The sequence below is a fragment of the Hemibagrus wyckioides genome, linkage group LG12 (genome assembly GCF_019097595.1).
Source record: "Hemibagrus wyckioides isolate EC202008001 linkage group LG12, SWU_Hwy_1.0, whole genome shotgun sequence".
Classification (NCBI taxonomy): Eukaryota; Metazoa; Chordata; class Actinopteri; order Siluriformes; family Bagridae; genus Hemibagrus; species Hemibagrus wyckioides.
In genome coordinates, this window is record NC_080721.1 from 1,638,550 (window position 1) to 1,660,709 (window position 22,160).

At 39.4% G+C, this 22,160-nt stretch overlaps 1 protein-coding gene across 1 annotated transcript in view; it reads right to left on the reverse strand.

Moving 5' to 3' along the window:
• Positions 1–17,298, reverse strand: part of efna3a (ephrin-A3a) — a 104,348-nt gene extending 87,050 nt beyond the window's left edge. Inside the window, exon 1 of the mRNA XM_058404437.1 lies at positions 16,592–17,298. Within this exon, the coding sequence (XP_058260420.1) occupies positions 16,592–16,695 (104 nt within the window). The 5' untranslated portion in view covers positions 16,696–17,298. The remainder of the gene's footprint in view (positions 1–16,591) is intronic.
• Positions 17,299–22,160: the final 4,862 nt, after the last annotated feature.

The following is a 22,160-nucleotide window of genomic DNA, read 5'->3' on the forward strand; positions in this document are numbered from 1 at the left end:
AGACATTTTTAATTAGCAAATAATTTCATTGATGAGGGATGGAGGAAAATTACTTTCGAGCATGAGATTGAATGTGACTGGGGCACAGCTATGAAGATTTGGCTTCTGGAAACTGAACTGTTTGGAAATAATGATCAGAGCGATGTACAGAGGAAAAAGCGTGAGACTTCTAGTCTAAAGAGCATCATACTGTTTATCTGTGAAGCATGGTGGTGGCAGCATCATGTTGTTGCTTTGTTCCACTGGAAAAGGGAACGATGTACTTCAGAAAATAGATGCTAACACAACGAAGGAACGAATCCTTAAGCAAACACTGAAACTAAATGGCAGTGGTATTGAAGCAGCCATCACAAAACCCTGACCTGAATCAGACAGAATATTTGTGGACTGTAATGAAAAAGCGTGTGTGATCAAGCCGGCCCATAAACCTGACACCAGTTACACCAGTTCTGTCAGAAGGAAGAGGCAGAGAGAAGAACCATGGGAAGTTTGTGGAAGGCTACAGCAAATGGTTTCATTCACAGCATTTGGCAGAATCCCTTATCCAGAGTGACTTACATCTCATATAACTGAGCAATCGAGGGTTAAGGGGCCTTGCTCAATGGACCAGCAGTGGCAGCTTGGTGGACCTGGGAACTCACAACCTTTTGATCAGCAGAACAAAACCTTAACCACTTCCACAATTCAAGGTAACCCATTTGTTATGTTCATTCTTGGGACCTTTTGGTACTGTTTGGATATTATTGGGGTTTTAAAAGCTTTTAAAAGAAATCAAAATAAAAAAAATACTTTATACATATCGTCTTTATCTTGACCCCAAAAAATATAGATCACATTTGTGAATTATTTCTGATTAATGTTTGCAATTACTAGATCACATTTAACAATAAAAGTGTCATTCGTTTTTACAATAAAATTATAATTTGTGTATATTATCACAAAGACCATGATGGCATAAATCTAGAAAAGAATTAAAATGGAACAAAAGTTATTTACTGTTTATTATTTTGAACTGATTGATCAAACACATAAAAAAACACTTTTAGTAAAAATAAAAATATAAAATGAGATTTGTCCCTAACACCAGACAACCCAAATAAAGTGTATGTAAAATTCTGACCCATGCAGAAATAAAGCTGTCTCTTCACAATTATTTTGAAATGACATCTTATAGACCTGGAAAGCGTGAGGAAACGTGTGCAGATGTGAAACGTTGCCTCTTTATCCTAGCTGTAGCTAAACCTTTGACCTCAACTCTATATGGATAACTAAATGAGTGTATTAGTTCTTTTAGTTTGTTATGAGTCTAACTTCTAAAATCTGTTTTCTGTCTGGAATAAACTCCAGATCTTCCACAACCCATGACCAGGATTAGGGCTGCAACGTAATAATAATAATAATAATAATAATAATAATAATAATAATAATAATAATAATAATAATAATAATAACTAAAAATAATAAATAGTAATAATAATAATAATAATAATAACAATAAATAAAAAATAAATAATAATAATAATAATAATAATAATAATAATAATAATAATAATAATAATAATAATTAAGAAGAAGAAGAATGTATCAATATTTTTCTATTTGACTCATTTAATATTTAATTAACAATTAAAATACACAACACAAGAACATTTTAAGCTTGAAATGGACTGAGTTGATCTCATTCTCTATCTATATTAAATGTACTAATTGAGCATGTGGACAAGTCACTTGTTAATCTGAACAAACAAAGCTAAACTCAGCGGATCTCATTTAATAATCCAGTCAGTGTCATTAGTCTGCACCCAGCAGGAGCTTTTCTTTACCTGCTTGTGCACGATTGATGGTTGAACTTTTTTGAGGTAAAATCTCCCCGAGGTTTAGATTAGGTTTTCTTTGGCTGTCATCTTGTTGCCACCATCATTCAAAGTTCAATACACTATTTTTCATGAGCTTGACCGGGCTTCTGAGTGATTTTTCTCTCATGTGGGCAGTAACTGAAGATCACAGAGCATAACGAGAAGAGGCGCACAGTCGACGTGAGCATCATTCAGCTATAATAATCCTTCTTTTTATTTATTCGAGTGTTTATTCAGTTCATTTCTCAGGAATTAAGCGAGCACAGCGTCAGATTCAGATCAGTCTGGCTTTCATGCTTTTATTATCTGTGAGTCTCATGTTTCAGGGCAGATTTAAAACCTTTTTTTTTTTTTTTACAAACTGTGTAGACTCATAGTAATGATGATGACGACGACGATGATGATGATGATGATGATGACGATGACGATGATGACGGCGATGATGATGACGATGATGATGATGATGACAGTGACGGTGATGATGATGATGATGATGACAATGATAATGATGATGACGATGATGATGACGATGATGATGATGGTTGCACACTGCTTTCAAAGGTATGTGCAAACTCATACAGTATTTGAACATAGTAATAAAATAAAGATAACAAATGATTATTTTTTTATTTCAGGTCATGTTTTTTTTTTACTTTAATTGACTTAATTAATTTAATTAATTATCATCTTTTACTTTAAGTGACTCGTGAGCCATCTCGAAGTGCTCCCACTGAGTTCACGCTCATTTCACTGCTCCATATTCATGAACACCTTTTTGTGTGTGTATCTGTGTGTGTGTGTCTGTGTGTGTGTGTGTGCTCAGTGACACGTGTATTTGTATGCTCACATAACCTAGACTAATTACCCACAGGATGCTTTCTGTATATCTGTATACCTGCATACCGCCAGGGCTCTCTTCTCTCGTCCCTCTATCACGGACGTTTCCACCACACGCTGCATCGGCATCGTCAACAGCATTGTGGATGACCTCAAACACACCACACACACACCCTACACACACACTCTTAACCTCACACACACTCTTCACCATCTGGAAAAAGGTAACAAAGCCATTCGGTGTCTCACAACCAGACTATACACAGATACACAGAACTGAGCTCAGACACACACACACACACACACTTATTATACATTTATGTCTACAGCACCATTTTTATTAGTTGCTACCAAACTGTTCTTGCACATCACACTCTAATGCTGCTGTCATGTGTATACATGTTTACAAAAATCCTTTTCTTTACACAAAGTTATATGTTATTCTGTGCTGTTTTGTGTATCTGTCCTGTAGTATATTGTTTTGTCTGTCTGCATGCTCTCTTGTCTTGCACCAGTTCACACACTATGCACTTTATGTGGCTCAGTTAACTTCCTCTGCAGTCCTTAGCTCTGAGTTGTTTGATGTAGCGCCATGCTCCTGAAGGAACGCTGTTTCACTTCATTATACTCTTGACACAGTGACCCCCAAATGCCTTCAATCAGCGAGGCTCAACAGAACAGAACAAGTTCATCTATGCTAAATATTAATTTAGAATAATAGAACGATACCCAAAACACTCAAAAGATCGATTTTTATTAAAAGATCAATTTCAATATTTTATATTGATGCAATATGTACCTTTTAACATATGTACACCGATCAGCCATAACATTATGACCAGTGCCAGGTGAAGTGAATAAGACTGATGAGCTCCTCATCATGGCACCTGTTAGTGGGGGGGATATATTAGGCAGCAAGTGAACATTTTGTCCTCAAAGTTGATGTTAGAAGAAGGAAAAATGGACAAGCGTAAGGATTTGAGCTTTGAGTTTGACCAAAAGGGCCAAATTGTGATGGCTAGACCACTGGATCAGAACATCTCCAAAACTGCAGATCTTATGGGGTGTTCCTGGTCTGCAGTGGTCAGTATCTATCAAAAGTGCTCCAAGGAAGGAACAGTGGTGAACCGGAGACAGGGTCATTGATACACATGGGGAGTGAAGGCTGACCCGTGTGATCCGATCCAACAGACGAGCTACTGTTGCTCAAACTGCTGAAGAAGTTTCATCACACTTTATTGCGTATGGAGCGTATGATCCCTGTGCACCTTCGAAAGTCCTAACAATGGGCACGTGAGCATCAGAACTGGACCACGGAGCAATGGAAGAAGGTGGCCTGGTCTGATGAATCACGTTTTCTTCTACATCACGTGGATGGCCGGGTGCGTGTGCGTCTCTTACCTGGGGAACACATGGCACCAGGATGCACTATGGGAAGAAGGCGAGCCGGCGGAGGCAGTGTCCTGTTTTGATCAATGTTCTGCTGGGAAACCTTGGGTCCTGCATCCATGTGGATGTTACTTTGACACGTACCACCTACCTAAGCACTGTTGCAGACCATCTACACCCTTTAATGGAAACGGTATTCCCTGATGCCTGTGGCCTCTTTCAGCAGGATAATGCACCGTGCCACAAAGCAGAAATGGTTCAGGAATGGTTTGATGACCACAACAACCAGTTTGAGGTGTTGACTTGACCTCCAAATTCTCCAGATCTCAATCCAATCCAGCATCGGTATGATGTGCTGGACAAACAAGTCCGATCCATGGAGGCCCCACCTCACAACTTACAGGACTTAAAGGATCTGCTGCTAACATCTTGGTTCCAGATCCCACAGCACACCTTCAGGGATCTTGTGGAGTCCATCGACGGGTCAGGGCTGTTTTGGCAGCAAAAAGGGGGACCAACACAATATTAGGCAGGTGGTCATAATGTTATGCCTGATCAGTGTATGCTCAATATATTCTAATTTATATAAACATATATTCTAAAATATTTAGAATACAATCTAAATTATGTTTCCTATTACACAGAACCAAATATAATATTATTAAATTTATTTCTAAGAAGTTTTTACTCATTTCAGGTTTAAAATGTTTTTTATTCTATTGGCAAATTCACTTTGTTCTTTTTATAAATAAATGATTCAAATTAGCGGAATGATCTGGTGATAATCTACTGATTATATTCAGAGATGTCCTTTTTTTCACTGATGTATGAAATGAACAACTTTTGGCTGTAAAAGACTGTTTGCTCTCACTGTGTGTGTGTGTGGGGGGGGGTGGTTTGGGGGTGAGCGGTTACCATGGTAACTCCTAGGAGCCTAGTTATCACGTTTGTGCCATTGAGAAAAATCACACACACAAAAGATATCATGTACGAACGGCTAAAATTTCATTTGTGTTTATTTTCTCTTGATATGTTTAAATGTGAAGCCACTGTGTGCCAGGGAGGTTTAAGTGACTGCTTTGTTCAAGCCAATTAACAAACATTCTAAAAAATAAAACAATTTAAAAAATTTGAGCCTTGGCTGCCCGGCGTTATCCCGGCTGAAAAACACAAGCTGAGCTGCTAAACTGGTAGAACATCGGGTCAGTTATTTTCTAGATTCCTTATTACTAAACTTATCAATAAATATTTACATTTTCTAATTGCTTTTGTGTGTGTGTGTGTGTGTGTGTGTGTTTTATTTTTCATTCTCAGGTTAAAGAGCCCTGTGTGAGACACGAATCCCAATTCACCTCAGCTCTGCCTCCTGGTTGCAGAAACCTAGTAAGAGAATGTACAGTGGAACATCGGCATGCGAATACCCACGATACCATAGATTCCTTCGGGCATGCGTTCAAAAGCTAGGTGATTTCCCGGGTGTTTTTTTGTTGACAGATTGGGGGCGTGGGTGATCTGTTCTATTTTTAGCCCAAGCTTGGTGGCACAACTTCCTGTGAGGAGCCTTGACATGGAATGCTTGGCTTGGGTCAGTTCTTTGTAAGCAGCTGTACAGTTTCCATATGCTTCCTATCGGGAATATTTTTGGGAGCTGGAACGGATTATCTGCATTATTTCTTATGGGAAAACTCCGTGTCACAGTACACATTTTCACCTCAAGAACTCGCCTCCAGAACCGATTAAATTCCTATGGCGAGGTTCCACTGTATATAATATTTTAGGAGCCAATTTGTTTCCTAAAATTGTGCTGTTGAGTGTAAGAACTGCAACGGTGTTGATAAACACACTCCTATTGACTGTGTGTTAATGAATCAAACATCTTCTCCATGTCAACCTCAGACGGTTTCAGGAATTTTGAGGGATATCCAGTCTCATTTACACTCAGCTACGGTAAGCAGCTAACAGTAATATTAGTGAGACTGGCTTAATGGAATTTAACACACCTAGCCTGTTAGCTAGCGAACAGTTTGTACTAAAATTTAGCAATTTTGTATTTTAGTTCGCCTAAAAACTACACGAGGAAACTAGATCACTAATGCTATACAGCTTGAGTAAATTCTTATTGAGGAGTTAAAGCTAGCTAGCTACCTTTATTCAGCTTACAATTGAGTTTATGGAATCTGGCTGGACAGCACCTCAGCTTTCACCGCCATGACGTCCAGTAACAACAAACCTTTAACCAGTATAAACCAGTATAAAGGCTTAAAGTTTCTATGATATGTGTAAATATGTCATTACAGGGTGATCGCTTAGTGCTAAGATGCAAAAGCTAGAAGAATCCTCTAGACTTACACCATTTGAAGCTTCCTGTTCTTTAGGGCTAATCCATAATAATTAGTGGAGAACATTTTAGTTAGCATTAATCCCAATCCTAAATAAAAATTCTTGATGGATTCTAAATGCAGCTTTGGATATATTTTTATTTGTATTTTTTCTGTATTTTTACTCCTACACGGTAAGTATGAATAAAACTGTATAAAACTGCATAGTCCAGTGGATCTGCTTGTCCCCGGAGCCCAGGCTAGTGATTTGTCCACGCTGCTACCTGCTGCAAGCTAAATCAGTTCCTTCAGACTATTAAAAACATATGTGACTTTTTATCTACACAACATTGTCCATTTTGTCAGCTAATCCTCGCAGCCCTTCTGAGCATGAATAAATGTGTGTGTGCTTTATCAGTGTGCATTGGAAATGGCTCGAGGGAGAAAAGCTGCTGAGGGCCCTGCACTCTCTACAGCATTAATATTCTTAACTCCTCCTCTTCTTCCCTTCTTCCTCTCACTTATCCTATCTGTATCTCCATCTGTCTGTTCTGCTGATATTTTGTGAATGTAACTCCTTTTACTACTCTCTCTCTCTCTCTCTCTCTCTCTCTCACCACCCCCTTCTCATCAGCTACATCTCCCTCCCTCAATGCCCCTTCATTATCTCTCTCTCCCTCTCTCTCCCTCTCTCTCTCTCTCTCTCTATCTCTCACTCACTCGGGATGTGGCACAGAGTGCTGCAAACCAGATTTATGATTCATATGTACTTCTTAACAAATTACAAACATACACTAACATGCATGCACCAAGCCACACACACACACACAGGGATTTCTCATTGGCTCTATACAACAGACTGAGCCATACCAGAGAGCTGCATACAAATCACACACACACACACACACTCATTAAGTTACACATTAAGTAACGATATCCCCCACATGCCACAAGTGCATATTCAGAGGTGAACTACTCACACTTTTCTGTAGCAGATGGAGAGATGAACAAAGAACAGGATGACTTACTGACACTGGTGTGTATAATTTCACTCCCACACACACACACACACACACACACACACTGCATGCCGTAGTCCTTCCACCCACACACACCAACATCATGATTCTATTTCTCTGCTGTCTTTCATACAGACGTTTTTACAAACGATGCTGTTCCTTTGTCTAGATGCTTCAGCTGCTGTGGCTGTCAACGAAACAGAAATACACACGCCGTCTACGCCTGTCCTCAAAATGTCTTAAATCTGTATAAAGAGGTACAGCTAGTTATAAACACACACACACACACACACGTCCACAGATACATACACATTCAGGAAGATAATAATGGAGCACAGCAGGACATTGATATTCAGCACACCCACACACACACACACACACACACACACACACAGAATCTGAAATCTGGCCTCAACACACTGCGGTGCTCTGCACCATCATCATTAGCCAGACACACAGGCATTCCCACACATACACACAGACAACATACACATCAAAAAGCATGTGTGTGTGTGTGCGTGTGTGTGCGTGTGTGTGTGTGTGTGTGTGTGCGCATAAAATTAAATGTGCAGTCTTTCATCTAGAAACACGGCAGCCACCAAAGTCCAGCTGATTTTTTTTTTTACACAGGATCAGATTAAACGATGAGGTTTTAGTGACCAGGGATCACGCAGCATCCTGCCCCGTTAGCTGAGGCCTGAAATCAATTTGAACGTGTGTTTTCTGCTCTGAGGTTAGCGGCGAATTAGGAAGACAGTGAGAAATGTGGGGACACTACGGAAATAATTAGCATGGACGAGGGCACTGCTTCTCGGTTTCATTTCTCATCAGTGACACACCGAGGGCAATTGCTGCCTTGTTTCTTCGATCACAGGACAAATGTCGAGTGAGGATAGGAAGCGCAAAGACTGCAGTCAGGACTACGCTGCATTCCACTACAGCTCATAACTCATCATTTCCAACAATCCACAAACTTGGGACAGGCCTGAGTTCAGCAAGTAACATCAAACCACTCAGAGCATTCTCTGGACATCTCTCAGTTAACCGGCTAGCTTGCTGCTAACAAAAGGGGACCATGAAGAACTCCATTTCTTTCCCACTTTGTAGCTCGAGGTCAAAACTGAAATAAAACCAAACCCTAACGTTCCACTGTTGTGGTAAAGCCTGATAGCAGAATCACTGACAGAAGTTTACTTCCGGAAAAATGCTTGATTTGCAGCAAATGGCACACAATGAGCTTCTTGTATGAATTTTTGGTAAATGTAATTTATAGGGCAAAGTAAAGACACTATCAAATAACACACTTTTTTGGTGAGCAAAACTATTGGAACAGCCCAGTGACCAATCACCAATCTTCTGTTGTGATGATTGTCCAGGTTTGTAGTGCAACTTCTTTCAGCTATCATTTGTTTTCTCTCTCGAGTTTCGAGAGATGGAGTGAGAGAGAGAGAGAGAGAGGCATGGCTAGTGGAGTTTGCAGCACTCACATGCACACCCTCGCATCCAGCATGATCTTAACAAGGAATGAGGTGAATAACCTCAAACGAGTCACTGACCCTTTTGGGTTGCATTTCCGTTGTTTGGGGGATTTTTTATTGAGTGTGCTGAAAACTGCTAATAAACAAAAGCGAGCTGAAATTTTGCCTGTTCCTGACTCTTGCTCTGCACCCACACCATGTTCTACACAGGAAATGAAAGCAGAAATTCCCTTGTATTTTTTTTTTTTATCTCAAAAAATGTCCTCAGAGAACTGGCTTTGCTGTTCCAATACTTTCGGGTCGACTCTATGTTAAATATATTAATATTTTTGTCCCAAGCTTTATTTTACTTTCAATATTATGAACGTGTAAAGTCAGTATGTGTGATATACATTTTTCCTTTTGATAATAAATGATTTCATCGCAATAAACTATTTAAACATCCAGTGGCAACAGTCTAAAACAGGACAGGAATTAAAGAAATTGCTAATTCAAGAGATTACTAATGTGAGATGAGGGGAAGGGGGCGGGGCTTCCAGTAGACCGGTTAAAACAAATCATTCCACATTAATATGCCATATCAGCTCATTTGCTGTCATATTGGGGAGAAAATGATTGCCCTTTCGCTGTTTGTTTGCTTGTTTGTCATAATACTGATGTTAAACAGTGGAGCTCCGACACAAAATGTGTAAATATTGGCGGGTTCTGTAACACAATCAAAGTAAATGTCAGTGAATATTGTCGAACGCTGTATATCGTGCTATATACATTCTTATGGGAATTATGGAAAGACCCATTTGGACATAAATCGAACAAGCCACTGAGACTTCAACATCATTTTTAAAACATGGCTGTGTGTAGAGGTTTCTGCATCCAGCTACAGCATTCCAATAAATGTTAAACTGTGTGCCTCCAACTTTGTGGAAACAGTTTGGAGAAAAACCTCATACGATAGTAAATGCTCATGAAATGGTGTACATCTGCATAGGAAAATGTCAGAAGTGCTGTGCTGTGGCAGTCTGAAAATATCCAGTGTTTAGTGGCACAACAGAAAGAGCAGAGCTGCTGCCCTTTATGGATGGGAGCCCAAGAGAGCAAAACTGGACTGGCTTAATTGGGAAGCATTTCCTCTCCTGTCGATTAGAGCAACACCAAGCAATCATGTGTGTTTGTGAGCTGGTGTGTGTGTGCTTTCCTCTGAGTGTGTTCAGCTGGGATGTAGCATGAGCAGCTCAAAAAAGACATGATGGCTGTCTTGACATTTCTCCTAAGACACATGTGCTAGCTCTCACACCCCCAGTTTACATTTACGGAATTTGGTAGACGCCCTTATCCAGAGCGACTTACAATTTATCTCAATTTATACAACTGAGTAATTGAGGGTTAAGGGCCTTGTTCAGGGGCCAAGGGATTTAATCTCAGAACCTTACGATTAGTAGTCCAACACCTTCTGTTGCTACAACATCTCCCATGATGGACCATGATGGGTTATGATGGACACCAATCCAAACCGATATGCATGATGCATTCATCTTTCCGTCACAAGCCTCCTAGGCCTTGTTAAAATCATCCCCACAGCAGGCTGCTACCTTCCACTGTGCTCAACCACAAGGATGGAATTTGTCTTGGCCAGTTCTTCTATGGTGCTACAGGCTTTTCTTTTCTTTTTTTCTACATTTTTACTCCAAAGGCTATGAAGTAGAACTTAAGAAAATCCAATGTGACCACTATATAATTTGCATTCCCTCATTTCTAGTTATTCTTTGCTGAAAGAAGTGAACACAACTCATCCTCTTGTTTCTATCAGTCACACTTTCAAGGGTCATTACACCATTTTTCCTGGCTTGTTATAATAAGCAATAAGCCTGCTGAAAACTAAATAAATGTCAGTTCTGAGTATTAAAATTAACTAATAAAACATCTTGGCAGTGTTTGAAGAACTTCTTTGTTTAAATTTGTTATAAGTGGATCCAATGGAAACACTCGGGGATGAATTCAGAATGAAGTCACAGTGCAGGAAAGAAACCCAGAGAAACAACAGAAACACTGCTGCTGCCCCTGACAGGGTCAGTACTGTATTATACTCTACCCTAAAAGACAGGCCTGTTTGGTCTTAGGTTATGACTTGCTGGTTATTTTAACAACCAAGTGTCAACTATGCAAATCCATGTCAGTGTTAATGATGTCATCACAGCTTCTGAACATGTTTTTGTCCTGTTCCACAAACTCTTCTAGCGTCAGAGTCTCCATGTACTCCACTTTGCATGACTGAACAAAATGTTTCACAATATAAAACAGGAGCTGTGTAAGGAGCTGTGCCTTAAAGGGGCAGGTCTGTCAAGTCAGCTTTCGCCACCGACTACGTTACCCATTATCCCCTGCATGAAGACCAAACTATTCCAGATTAAAGGATGTAAGGAGCGCTATAAGAGCAGAGCTGTGTTCATACACACACCAATCCACTTTCTACTGCTGCAACCTGCTGGACTTCCTGTTTATCCTGAGTGACAGATGTCTCATCCAATCAGAAGGAAGAATTCCATTCACAAACTAGACCTACCGTTTCCGCTTTGTCTAAATTGACGTTGTGTTTTTGGATTTGTTTTTTTGTTCTCGGACACTTCTCAGCCACCGTAACCTTTCCTTATTAAATAAGTCAGCTGCACTTGCATCCCTTCTGACTATAATCTCTGACAGGATCAACTTTTAAGCCCTAGTTTTTGACCATTTTGTTAGCTTGATATCTTTCAACGGATAAAATGTCAGGAAGACCATGAGCGCTCACTTGTCTTCTCATAAGGAGTGCCTTTGTTTACCTCAGTGCTGTTTCCGGCTCCAGTGCGTCTCACCAGCACTCACCGTATTATCCGGATTTCAGCCTTTCAGTCTTTGGGGTTACTTTCTTTTAGTTAAGTAAACGTCTTGTGTTCCTCTATGTGCCTTTTGATATTTTGCAAACAACCATTTGTTTAAGCCATGTCTGTGTAAAATGTAAAACGCTGCAGTTTTAGATAACTCCTCCATGTTGTCGAACAAAACAAGGAAGAATCTTGAGCTAGGAAGCAGCTACTGTTGGTGATTGTTGGTTTGCTCGTGCGTCAGTCAGCGAAAGCTCATCACAGAGAACTCGAGAAATACCTGGGGTCACCGGGTCCGAGCACATTCCGTTCAACTTACAAAAAGTCTTATATCAATCTCACGATCTCTCTGTTAAGAAGTACCATGGCACAATTTTAATCTCCCACATGTCCCTTTCCAGACAAGTCAAATGTCTTGGAGAAGAGAAGATCTTAATGAGGAGATTTTTTTTATACCTGGTAGGAGATCTTAATTTTTTTATTCAGAAAATTACAAAAACACTGCATCTGATTTGAGTTATTAACTTATCCTTTACAATGTGGTGAGACTTTCTTTACAGGCAAGCACATCGGATTAATCAGATCACTGGCATTATTATTTTTTATTTGTAGTAAAAGCATTAACATTAATTAGCAATTTAATGAGTCTACACAAACTACATGCAGGTGATTTGCATAGTCTGAATGCAGGGCACAAAAAGCCATAATACAAACAGTTCCTGTCCTCGATTCTGAGTGACCGAGCCGCCTTCGAGGGCCGTCGTGAATCACCCTTTAAACACCCCTGTGATCTCATTAAATCTGTATTACTGCATCAAATACACTGTTTCAAATAAAATGTCAGATTTTGTTATGAATTTTCATTTACTGGGTAGGAGGAGTGGTTAAAAGAGCTGGGCAGGTTAGAGGAGGAAGATAAATCTGAAAGGTGATATGTCGAGTTTAATGAGACAAATTGAAGAGATGGAAACATCATGAAATGAAGCCGGGAGCGTTAAACAGATTACACTGGTCCGTTCGCTGTTTTCAGACCCGGTGTGCCGAGAAAGATCTGACTATTGATTTTCATACTAATTATCAAAATGGACCTAAACCAAGCTCTCTGTCAGTTTTATGCCATTGTAAGTGAATCCTGAGGTTTCATCAGTAATGTTGGCCTACGTGCACGTCTCCATAAAGCGGTACATCGATGATCCTGGTATCTGTTGGAAGATCTCACTAGCAATGCTTTCGTTGGAGTAGTGAAAAATCATCGCCAAGAATGACGTGACAAAATATGCCACCACCAGGCAACATCAAACACTCTCAGACACCGAATCCAAATAATTCAATTCAATTTTATTTTACTTGGGCAATGGACATTGTCTTAAAGCAGCTTTACAGAACATAACAAAAAGTTAAAGATTAATATTAGACTTATATTTAAATTTATTTGTATTTATCCCTAATGAGAAGCCTGAGGTGAAGGTGGTGAGGAAAAATTCCCGGAAGAAACCTTAAAGGAACCAGACTCAAAAAGGAACCTCATCCTCACTCAGGTGAGGGTCTTGTCCACAAAGTCAGGGCTGATGTGCAGCTTTATATAGGATGCAGAGCTGAAGAGGGCATCTGCCAACTGAAGCCAGAATCAACCGCCAGGACAAGAACGGTCAGAACACGGTCATTAAACAAATGCAGACAAAAAAGCAGAAATAAATAAATAAAGAGAGTCTACAGGTTTGACCAGCCGGGAGAACCTGGGGTGTCCTGTCAGTTTGTTGGAGAAATACCACTGGTTGCAGGCGCCTACTAAGGTTGTGCCGTAGCGATATGTTAGCTTGTCACAGCGCGACTGAAACACTCCTCCGACAAAGAGCTTCAAAAATTGCACAATTTCTTCCAGTAAACTTTAATAATGCGATATCCAGATGAATGTTAACAATCACCCCAGTCCTTAAGCATGATGTCCACTGTGGGATGCTGCGTCTGTGTGTTGCTTGGCAACCATGCCGTTGAAGAACTACGTCGCTTGGCGGAAGAATTATTGATTTTTTTTGTTGCTGTGTGTTCATTACATCCTTGTCAGTTATATGTAGTAACCATTTTTAATAAGCAATAAGTCCCATGAAGACATGATTTAGAGATTTTCGAACAGCTAAGCGGGTTTAGCTGCGCTCTGCGTCGTCCTTAACGACGCCCTTTAGCAGTAATCACTGTGTACCACGGCTTCTTGGGGCTTAGCGCTTTAGTTAAGCATATGTTTACGCCATCACTGTATACATCTAACTTTCCCTCTGTCACAGATCAGTACCAGAAATAAGTTAGTAATCAGATTTAATTTTAAATATGCAGCCTGACGTGTTCTGTTATATACCATCCCCATATATTCCATCGCCACAAGAATGAGCGTCTTACACATACTTTTCACTGTGAATTAGAAGGAAATAGAACTGGCTCAGTAAAAAAGAGTTTATTTCCATTTATGAAACAGATTTTCTGTGTCTTTATCTCTCTCTGCATTGTTATAGAGAAGAAGAATATAAACCCCAGCCCATTTTTCACAGCTGGACACCACTGTTCTGCCATCTGGACTGAGCAAGTCACCCAAGGGCGAAGCAAACAAGGGTTTCACCCAGCAGTGTGCCCTACATGTCCCCCAGCCTTTCTCCTTTCTCCTTTCCCCTTGGGGTTGTAGCCCGATAGCTTGATTCGGAGATTTTGTCTGACGGGGTCAGCTTCAGAAGCCCTCAGCATCAAACCTCCCAGGACTGATAAAAGATCTGTATTCATGATGCGAGACCTCAGCAGACGTCTCCGCTACCTGCAATCTGGGTCAATTCACACATTATTTTATAGCACTTATCCAGGCATAGTAGGATGAAGAAAAAGACTCTCGAGGCTGCTGTTAGACACAGATTTCTATACTGCATGCACCCAGCAAATCATATTCTCTGTGTGTGTGCATGTGTTCCTGCATACCTGATAAACCTGTCCTGCAGAAAGCCTTTTGTCAATGCTACACAAGTCATAAACAAGCTCATAGGAGCACACTGGGATAATGAATAGTGATGTTCATTAATAACCTCAATTGCCATCGGCTTATTGAGCTCATAATTAGCAGTGTGAAAGAAAACAATGATAGATAGATAGATAGATAGATAGATAGATAGATAGATAGATAGATAGATAGATAGATAGATAGATAGATTTTTTTCGTTTTAGACCCTCACACAGACAATGCTGTGATTTTTGATACAGATGTTGTCTCTTGCATTGGGAAAATATTTTTTTAACCACATCTACATGCCCTATTTATTCATCTGGCACACATATCCACATTCCTGAATGGGAAAATCACAAGGATGTGATCTTTCAGTCTAAATAGAGGAACTGCACAGGTATTAATCCACAGCACATTTACAAAATTTCATGTTTTGTTTTCTTGAAATTAATGTCCCTCTGTTTCAGCTCTTGTTAGATGGTGGAAAATAAATGAATAGTATCATAAATGGGCCAGTAATGTTCACGATACCTCAGCATATTAAACTGATAACCTGTGTCAGGGCTATTCATCTGGGGGCAAAAGGAAAAGAGACTGACTTGCTTGTCCTACATTCATTTAAGTACCATCCTGACAGAAAAATTTCATCTCAAAGGAGACGTGCAAAATGTTTTACAGACATCACCCAGAGAAAGTAATCCTGTCTGGATAAATGCATAATACAATAAGCCATAATTATAAAGTGACAGCTATTCAAACATGCCTCAGACTTCAGCTGCAGGAGTAAAGAGATTCACAAATATCCACACACTAGAGTTGATTGAGAATGTATTCAAAGCACACACACACACACACACATACACACACACACAAAGTCAAGTCAAGAAGACAAAGAGTTAGAAAAGTCCAAAAGAAGACACTTGTCTGTGTTCTCTAGGTGGGAGGGGCATGTTGTGTCTCCCTGTCAATCACAGTGACACTAGCCACTCCTGGGTGTCTAGAAGATATGCATAAGACAACGTACAAACTGACCAGCAGGTCAGAAAGGCGCAGTCTCGGAGGAAGCACGTGTTAACCTTCACCCTCCCCAGCTGTTAGCTGACAGAAACAATGTGACAGCTTACATATGGTCCAGAGTCAAGATGGATGATTTTATACAAATCGCCATGTCCACCTGCTGAAAAATCCAGCATGGTCTGACCAACCCAGCCTAAACTGGTAAAACTCTAATTGGCAGCATTTTCCCACAACTTACTTATCAAATTTATTGATCTACACGTGTATGCAATTTTCTTACTGTAGTTATTTCCATAAATTGAAATTCTGAAACTGTTTCCATCCACATCCATCAACTTTGGTCAGACAAAGCAGGAATTTCAGCAGGGTCCAAGTGTCAAGTCGTGGGTCCGGTCATGAACTTGTATTAGAATTAACTAAAACTGCTTTTCTAATGTATGCCCTCCCTCACCCCCATCCTCAGGTGTGTGTGTGTGTGTGTGTGTGTGTGCCACAAAAAAAAAGCAAAGCAAATAATGACTCATGATAGAGTGTGATGAATTAGGCTATTTCAACAAGAATTTCTCTTACTTTACACTGATCAATGCATGTTTATTTCCCAGAAGAAACACCAACATTTTCGTTTCTATCTATCTATCTATCTATCTATCTATCTATCTATCTATCTATCTATCTATCTATCTATCTATCTATCTCAAATATGATTTGAGTTTGAATAGGTTTGTGGTAAATGTGTGTGTGATAATTTAGCCAACTCTGACAGATCTGACAACTGCGAGTTGATGAAATATGACATGGAATAAAAGCGGCAAAGGGGGAAAATGTTGTGACCCACTTACTGGATGTTGGAGCTGTTCCAGTACACGGCATGGCGGTTGTTCCCGTGAGTCAGGCGCAAGTTGGTGAAGGCGAACACGACGATCCAGATCGCTGGGAAAGCCATAATATCCTCGGCGTTTGGCAGCCTCTCTCTCTCTCTCTCTCTCTCTCTCTCTGAGTCCTCCTGTTTCCTCTTCTCTTTTTACAACATTCCTACAAGTCGAAGAATAGCTTTAAACAGCGCACGTACCTCGCGTTCTTCCTCCGTTAAATGAAATCCACAGTGCAGCTCATCCAGGCATCTTTCCTGACCAGTTTCAGACACTGACCAGTAAATTCCCCTGACTGGTTAAGCGTTATCTCACACGAGCAAGACAAATCCTTTACGTGTAACGGAGTATACTAATAATAATTATCATAATAATAATTTAAAAAAATGGTAGAAGTATAAAAACCAGGCGAACTGCAACATAGTTGATGGGGTTTTTTCGCTTTAGAAGAGGTGATAAATGTAAAGTCCGCTAATTATAGTGTCACAATAATAGTCACGAGCTGAAACAAAGATTCCTGCCCCTGACGCAGTACATCTGCGCGCTGAAGTTCTCTCCCAAACTGGACATCTGTCCGTGTTAAAATAAGAGTGCTGTGGGCTAACATCAGAACAGATACGGCTCGCTTGCACCTTTTCCTTTCTTAGGTTGGATCTCTCTCTCTCTCTCTCTCTCTCTCTCTCAGCGTCTCCGTGTCGGACAACCCGCGCCGCGCGCGCACAATGCGCGGCCACGCCCCCTCTATCTTCATCCATTCATCCAGTCAGGTTTGTTCTACGTTCCCATCCCTGGTCCTCGAGAACCCCCTGTTCTGCACATTCTAGTTTTTTTTTCCTTTCCACACACCTAAACTAATTGAAATAAAAGCTAATTAACGGATCGTTCTGAGTGGGAGTGTTAAAGCAAGGGGATAAAAAAAACACTAAAATGTCCTGGACACTGGGGTACTCCAGAACCCCAACCTGTGACCAAAACATAAAGGACAGACATTGTGTCGTTGGAAAGAACCTTAAAAACATGCAAGATTAAATGCTCAAGAATGGAGAACACACTTATTCACGTGTACCTGTTGTGTGAGGAATAAAACATGATGCTGCATGCTGTTGTAGAAAAATAATCAACAATGTGATGTGGTCCAAAGAAAAGTGCACTATTTCTCCTAAAACAGCAGGTACTGGAGTGTTTTATTCTACACAGAACAATGATTTAGCAATAATTACAATTAGTAATTTATTAATGAATGGTGCACTCCTCTTTCTTTTCTTTCTGGAAAATGTGCAGTCCTCTGTCCTGAAGAGTATGATTTCCTTTGTTCTATAACAACACATTTCTAAATCAGTTTATTCATTTCAGATTATATGGAGCACCATACAAGCTTTGGTAAATGCTAAACGTTACCATAGAAACGATAGCCTGTATGAATATGAAGATGTTGTTTGAATTACAGCTAATAGTAATGGTAAAAGCCATTCTGTTCTGGACAATTAATCAACACCTTCTAGCCATTCGTATCTGAACAGTTCTTCAAGCAAATCTATTTATAATGCATAATAACACAGCCCCGGGTAATTTCACCAGCCATTTAAATGCCGTTCCATTAGAAATATTTTACATGGAACCTAAAACGCTTCTTATATAATAAAAAACTAATAAATGGAGTCTGATATAATGCTTATCCACAACTGTTTTTTTTTTTTAAAATTATTTCTATTATAAAGCCAGAATAAGATATCTAATGCAGATACAGGTTGTGTATGTAATCGCTGTTTGTGAAAATTGTTGAAATAATAAAATAAATCAAGGCTGCAAAGTGCAAACTTAACAATACAGTATAACAGTGTGAGTTTCGTTCACAGATATCATGCTGCTTCAACAGAATACTCGAGACAATCCTGGATCTTCCAGCAGCTGCAGGAGAATGAACACCTTGACTTATCTTGACTGGATATTTGTTAAAAATAGCTCCTTCAGGCTTTTCTGTACATTTCTGCATATACATTTTTTGACTAATTAGAAACTCATGAAAATACAAAAAAAAAACCCAGCTCAACAACAGCTATGTCTATGGATTTTAAGGAATAATATGTTGAGATTTAAGGGAAAATAACTATAAATATATAAATCTAATATTGTTTAATAGCATTAAATGATCATTCAGACTACCTGGAGGGTGCACTAGCATGAGCAGACCTGGCCTCCTAAAGCTTGATCTATTGCTGGGGAACTACACATGCATCACAAGATAAGTCTATAACTGATCCAATTAGAGAAATGCAAGTACAAAATAATAATAATTAAAAAAAAAAAAAATAGTAGCTATGATAATGAAAAACACAAGTTGTGACTGAGTTGACAGAAGCAATGTCATCCCTTAATAACAGTCATTTAAGCACAGAAACTGAACAAAACCCATCAGATGAAAAAATCCTTCACATGCGGTCAAAAACAAATTCTATAGAAATGTTATTTGATGAAATGTTATTTGATGAAATGTTATAGATCTTTAACCAATGGACATTGTCACAAAGCAGCTTTACAGAAATAAATAAACACAGGATATAAATTATACTTTCTAAATCCATGACTAACGAGCAAGCCGGAGGTGGCAAGGAAAACTTCCTGAGACGATATGAGGAAGAAACCTTAAGAGGAGAAAAATAAAAAGATAAGACATACGAAAGAGTCCCTACTCCTCAAGTTTCAATGTGTGACTTCTAAAAGCAGTCATTTACTATTCCCAGAATTCCCATGTAGGTACCAATGTCAGGTCTGCCAAATATTTCACAGATGCCCCCGAAAGGCCAGTCACCTGCCCAGCCAAAAATTCTCCAATGTCAAGACTATTCTTAGAGCTCAAGGCTACTGTGCAAACCCTTTATGTGTTCTCATGCTCATTCAGTGACATGACTCCAACACCCATCACCACTTACAAACTGGCACTGATGAAATGGCAGGCTATAGGCAAAACATGTGCCCAGAGGAAGGTTCCCATGGAAGGCACTCACAGTGGTAGAGCTAGCATCTAAAATTAGTCCTGGTGAAATACTGGTTATTCACACGTTCAGATACTTTCATATCTCTGATGTCTCTCATGACTCTTTTTGACTGCTTTATCAGGTTCACCAAGTGGCTAGGTCTGGCATCTTAAGAGATATTAAGATTGAGTAGCCTTTATTTGTCATATATACACTACTGCACAGTGAAAATCATTCTTCACATATCTCATCCTTGGTGGTTGGGGTCAGAGCGCAGGGTCAGCCATGATGCAATGACCCTGGATAAGGGCCCAATGGTGGCAGCTTGGCAGTGCTGCACCTTGAACCCCGATCTTCTGATCAACACCCCAGAGCCTTGACCACTTGATGCTGATGAGTTTATGACATCTCCTTTAATTTTTGTTCCTCAGTTCCTCAGTTTCTGTTATCCATGATTGTCAAATTGCTTTTAACAGCTTTCAAGTAATTCGGTTAAGTATGCATCTAGTTAATCAAGCTTTCTGAGCTAGAAGTTAATGCAACTGGAGTTGGACTAGGAGTTCTTTTACTTCAGGAGGATGAGAGTGTAATTAATCCCATTTATAGTCATTTATAGTTTATTCTGGTGTTTATGTATATATGTAATCTAATGTAATTTATTATATATTTGTAATCTACTTGTCCAGGGTGAACAGTCAAAATCTCTACATTTCTAAATGATAATGTGGAAATCTGACACAAGAAAATGTGGCCGAATGGACCCACGATGGTCATGTTATCATTAGGCATGTCTACACCACCTACAGACTATTTTAATGACTCCATTAGCACAAAGAAACAAAATAAAACAAACAAACAAATCTATAAATGTTTTAGAAAATCAAAATGATATGATGTGCTACCAGCTGTCCCAAGAGCTGAAAGAATCAGGCAGTGTTCATCTTGTTTTAAGAGAGAAACAGTGAAAGTATCCAAATTCCCCAGTCTTGAATCTGCCACCACCTGATCCTACGGAAAATATTTCAGAAAAAAGAAAACATTTAAAAACATACTTAACTACCTGAATCTAATGATCATCTATAAACAGTTAATAGACCTACACCATTCAGGCATATAAAACAAACTGGAATAGCCACTGTGGCTTAAGTAAGTATAGAGTCTATTAGGCTTCACAGTCTCATGAATACCAGTGCCAAGAACAAGAGAAAACAAAAAGGAGTTAATTACTAGTCTTAGCAGGCAACACAGTGGCTAATGGACCAATACTGAATTAGAAAGTAAAGAAAACAACAAAAACAAAACAAAGAACCTAAAGAGACCATTAATCTAATGAGATTGTAAAGCATTCATTAGTAATAGGGAATAGTAAATAAGACAGGTAAGTAACAATAACACAGTATGTATGGTAAAACCTTACCAGCATGTAACCACAGTCAGAAAAAGGGGGTAACTAAACCCAGTAAGGAAAAGCAGTAGACCCATTACTAAGATTAAAAGGGACAGTGGTAGCTCAAGTGGTTAAGGCTCTAGGTTGTTGATCTGGTTTAAGCCCCAGCACCGCCAAGCTGCCACCCTTGGGCCCCCGAGCAAGCTTCCCCTCAACCCTGATGGTCCACTACATTATGGCTGACCCTGTGCTGACCTCAATCCTCCAAGGATGGGATATGCAAAGAACAAATCTCACTGTGCTGTAATGTATATGTGACAAATAAAGCTAACTACTACTACTATTACTACTACTAGATAACACAGGAGTCCAGTATAATAAAGTTATATCTGGTATTTCGGTTGAAAATTATTTAACCCCTTTAAATTGATCACTGGTGTATACTTTATTCTCCTGTCCTGTTATGTTTTAATTTTTGGTGTAATATTAGAAGAAAAAAAGAAGCAGAACTCAATGTAAATGGCATCATTGGGGATGTCTTTGTCACAAGCAAGTCTAGTCCTAAATGTCACTCAGTTGTATGTCCCTAAATGTCTTTAAAATGTACTTCAAACTGGAAGGAATCAACTCAAGAAAAACTAATGTAGACATCTGACCATGACCTTGACCCTGTTTGAACCAGTTATATAAATAATCAGTTCATCTGCTGGTTACGGTGATCATTTCATATAAATTCAACAGCTTGGTTTTGAGATGTCATGCTAACAAGAAACTCAGACTTATACACAAAAGTCAGGAGAGTCTTGTGGACTGACCGACGATCTGAAGATCTAATGCTGTCACAACCTAGTTGGAGGCTAACCTGAAAGTTCCTCATGACAAATTTTATGTACATTTATTCATATATTCGATTAAAACAATCACCATCGAAGCTCAGACACCAGGCCAATATAGCCAATTCTATGTATCAAATATTATATAACTATGTTTGGTCCCTTGTGATTTTCGACTTTATTCTAAAGTACATTCGGTTCACCTGAATATAGATTTTATTACATTCCTATCAGAAAAAGCTGCTTCACAAAGGTATGTATTGTAAAGCCAAACAAAGCAGATACTTTCAGGATGGGATAGTGACTGTTCCTGTAGTTTTCTCAGACTCCTAAGCTCTGTAAAT